Source organism: Echinococcus granulosus (assembly GCF_000524195.1).
Source record: "Echinococcus granulosus chromosome Unknown EG_S00319, whole genome shotgun sequence".
Lineage (NCBI taxonomy): Eukaryota > Metazoa > Platyhelminthes > Cestoda > Cyclophyllidea > Taeniidae > Echinococcus > Echinococcus granulosus.
In genome coordinates this window covers 8,426-12,311 of record NW_020170699.1, presented here as the reverse complement: position 1 = coordinate 12,311, position 3,886 = coordinate 8,426, and the positions used below count along the sequence as shown (strand labels likewise).

Below are 3,886 nucleotides of genomic sequence, written 5' to 3'. Positions count from 1 at the left end.
GCACAAAGGGCACCGGAGATATGGCCATGCGCGTGATGAAGAGATCTATCTTTACCAATGAAGCAAACATGCGCCACTTTCACTCCGATGTCACTGCTTATTTTATACAAACCAAAGGGATTTTGAGCGAAACCAAAGTGTTTATGTGAGATAAGGTAATTCATTGAAAGAGTGCGCTAAAGAAAGAATCGCGCTTGGCCACATTCTTGCCTCATTAGGGCTCTCCCATACTTTTCCTTAATTATGTCTCCTCCTATCTTCTAAGTCAGCTGTACAAAACATCCCTTTTCACTCAACAAAACTCATTATGACAGGTTGCAATCTAATTCGTTCTTCTTCCTAAAGTAGTTCCTTATCCCATTCTATCTATTGCCCTCCTTTCATTCTTCAACATGTCCTTCTCCCTTCTCTCCAAGTAATTTTTCTTGGCGCAGGCAGCAGTGCAGGTATGAAATGGTCCTCAATGCTTCATACAATTCCCCTAATTGGTCTTGATGAAATGCAGTGGAAAGGTATGTAAATAGCTTGACTAGGGCAGTAAAGCTAGACTTAAATCGCATCATCCTCATGTACCACAACTCATATTGATCACGTGTTGGCAGCATGGAGTCTTGTGAACAAGTAGTTATTTGCAATTATATTAGTCATGGCCCCAAAAGGTATCAAGACATCACGCTAAATAGTGCTCTGTGCACAATAAAGAGGGGCTTGTCTGCATGCCGGACTTGGAGTAAGTGAAAATGCAACCAAAAGCAGAAGATCAAGGAATCCCTCAGCAGAGAAACAGCACTTCGCACCTCCTCCTGTGCACATCGTATAGAACCTGGGCAGCCTGCATGAATGTTATGCCAGTGCATTACACGAGTATTACAAGTTCCTCTCTACATCAATAAAACACAGAGCTTTTAACTTTTGCCAAGCGTTCCATTTGACCCGCGGCATTCAATACATTTTGTTCCATAACAATGCCGGAAATAGATTGCCAATGCAAAAGGCCTTTTACCCTCCATAATAAAGCCGTATTCTTCGCCTATGCTCCCCAGCACAACACCTTCCGAATGTGCTGCACTGCACCTGAAATTTCACTTCAAAGTTATTTTTGGCTCCTTGACATTCAGCAATTTCTGGTGTTGGAATGAGTAACAATCTATCCTGTACAATTTCGCCATAGGACTTCTGCTTACATGGGTGCACGTCCACCAAATAAATGAACTCTAGAATTGCACTTTTACAAGGTTTCAGGCTTGTAGATTGGTAGAGACAGTTAGCTGATTGAAGTGCATTTAAATCCCAAATATAGCAAGGCCAATCAGCTGCAGCCTTTCGAAATCTAGATATCATCAAACTACTAGTCTAAGTATACCTCTTTTAGGGCTAATATTAGCAACCAGAGGTAATAAATTCATTGCTTGCAACAAACTTCCATGATCATGTTCTGTTCCCTTCATTAGGACTAATACGCCACACAGAGTTCTGTTTAATCACGTGAAAGGTACGTCAGTAACCTTCAGAAGGGAAGAACATTCGCAGCAAGCGCCCGAAATTCCTCGTTCGACACATCTTTATTTGTTTTGATGTTACCCGAAAGTAAGGAATTCCCATTTACTGAAATTACCTGCGTGGTAATTTGTCCAACACTCTTGGAGTGACTGCCAAATCACAATTTGCCATCCCTGACGCTTCTGATGCTGCTGATGGTGCCGATGCTCCGGCTGCGACTGCTCACTCATACCTTAAAGCTGACAATTTCACCCTTTTGAATAGAAATGCCTCTTAGGCGTCATTGTCAGTCGTCTTGGCATCATTCCAAATCTCTGTCAAAGTGCGTCACTCGTTTGCAAGTCTGAAGTTACTGGAATGAAACCGCTTGGACCGTTAATCTGGCTTTCATTCGTTTTTCACTCGAGCCGGCTGTCCCACCATAATAAGCTCACGAAGGAGTAGAGCCCCACTACCTATTATCCAAAATGCACTACCGTCTCGTTTTCATTACTGTAACTCAGTTCGTCACCGCTAATTTGGCGGCTGCACAAAGTCCTTAGTCATTTGTGGAATCAGGGGTAATACTCTCTTCTCATTGATTTATTGACTCACCAACTGCATTCAACGCTAGCATTCACTTTCACACCATGCATCGAGTTGAGCCAATCAACTCTCCCATCTGCGGTCTGTTGCACACGCATGCAAATCAGGTAGTGCTGTGACTTCTTGCGACTGATCTTTGAGTTGCGTGGATCCTCAGTGAGGAGGACGTGATGCTGGATTAGTGAGTGAAACGCCACACACAGCTCAATGTAGAATGGGTGGCTCCAGATTCCCTCCACGCCACACCATTTGGTTACGATATCGTGCCCGATAGGGTACTTGCAAGTGGGGATACTTCTCTTCGACTTGGCATCATTACCTACGTAACTATCCCTGTTGCCCACACCAATCATGATGTTCTGCTGACGAGCACAATCGACAGGTAAGGGCAATACGGTACGAGAGCAGTTGCTTTAGCGCAGCCAACGTTGGGCGCATCCCACGCATCTGCAATTACTAGAGCTGCATTTTCTCCAACCCTTCTCTCCTCCATCCTCTATCGTCTCTCCCTTCTCTCCCCTTTACTTTTCTCTCTAATCTGCACTCTCTCCATCTCTCCATTCTTCTACAGCTTGGCTCAACTCAGCTTGGCTGCGGAGCAATCACTTGCACACTAGTCGCATGTACTGAGTCAAATTTGGCAAATCCTGTCATCGAAGCTTCCACATATTCAGCTCCGATCTAACTGAGATTAATCAGCATTGACTTTGAGCGGAGACACCAACATCCTACCTCTACATCCCCTCAATGCTCTCTCTATCCTATTACTTCGATACCCCTTACATCCTCTTATTCTTCTGCCTAAATTTTGAATAGCAATTGATGCGCAGCCGAGAGGAGGACCTGGACAGAAAATCAATTCATAAGGTAATCGTGATGCACCAGACATCGGGACACGCTTCATGCACTGTCATCAGATTTATGTCGAGGTGCCAGAATTGCCCGAGTTGTTTGAGGTGCCTTCAAAAATGTGTGCATGCAATGGAAGGGCTGAAATGGAATCGAGGGAATAGGTCGTGTCTATTTCCAACTCCTGTTCATTACACTTTGTTTGTGTTTGCAAGTCCGTCAATGGTTGCTCACATGAAAAGCAGGACAGAGTAAACCAGGTCAGATCACATTAGATGAGGTGGAATCCGATCGGGCCTAGGCAGAGCAGCCTGTTCTACGAGCTTATGCACTTCGCGCTCCGCTTTTTCTCCCGGTTGGGCGACATGCCGCAAGGATACACTTCATACATGCTGTTACTTTATTGTTCTCATGGTCATTTTATAGCATTCGACCCACCATGGAGTATGATGGGCGCGTCTACGTAGGTGAGGGCTCTGGTCTCTCGCGCAGCTAATACATCCATTCTAAAGGCCCATTTGACGCTTTCACGTTGGGAATAGATAGTGTCCGTGCTCGATCGTGTACATACGTAGGAAAGCACAACAATAAATTATAACATCATGACGGTACCGCATTTCAATAACACTTTAAGTGAAGATACGATGTCTTTAGTGATTTTTATTCGAGGGAACAATTCTCGAGATTCAGGTGCATCGTGCCCTGACTCAGAATTGTAATCGGAATGTGGTACCATCATGGCGTTGTAACTTCTCGTTACGAATTCCTACGTATACAAGCAAGCAAGCATGGACACCACCTGAACCCAACGTGGATGCATGAAAACACAGACCCTTCAGAATGGATATCTTAGCTCGCACAGCTGCTTGACCTAAATGTCAGAGAAACCAGAGCCCTCACCAACGCAGACAAGCCCTTGAATACCAGAACTACCACTGACTATCAAGTACTT

General features: G+C 44.6%; 1 protein-coding gene across 1 annotated transcript; it reads left to right on the top strand. All coding sequences in view use genetic code 11, as the record gives it.

Annotated features, from left to right (window-relative positions):
• Window positions 1-2,129: 2,129 nt before the first annotated feature.
• Window positions 2,130-3,430, top strand: EGR_10983 (hypothetical protein; the record flags this gene model as incomplete). The annotated part of the gene is made up of 3 exons (XM_024500232.1): window positions 2,130-2,192; window positions 2,289-2,467; window positions 3,361-3,430. 3 exons carry the CDS (start codon window positions 2,130-2,132, stop codon window positions 3,428-3,430), a joined length of 312 nt encoding a protein of 103 aa, XP_024345354.1.
• Between the last annotated feature and the right edge of the window lie 456 nt (window positions 3,431-3,886).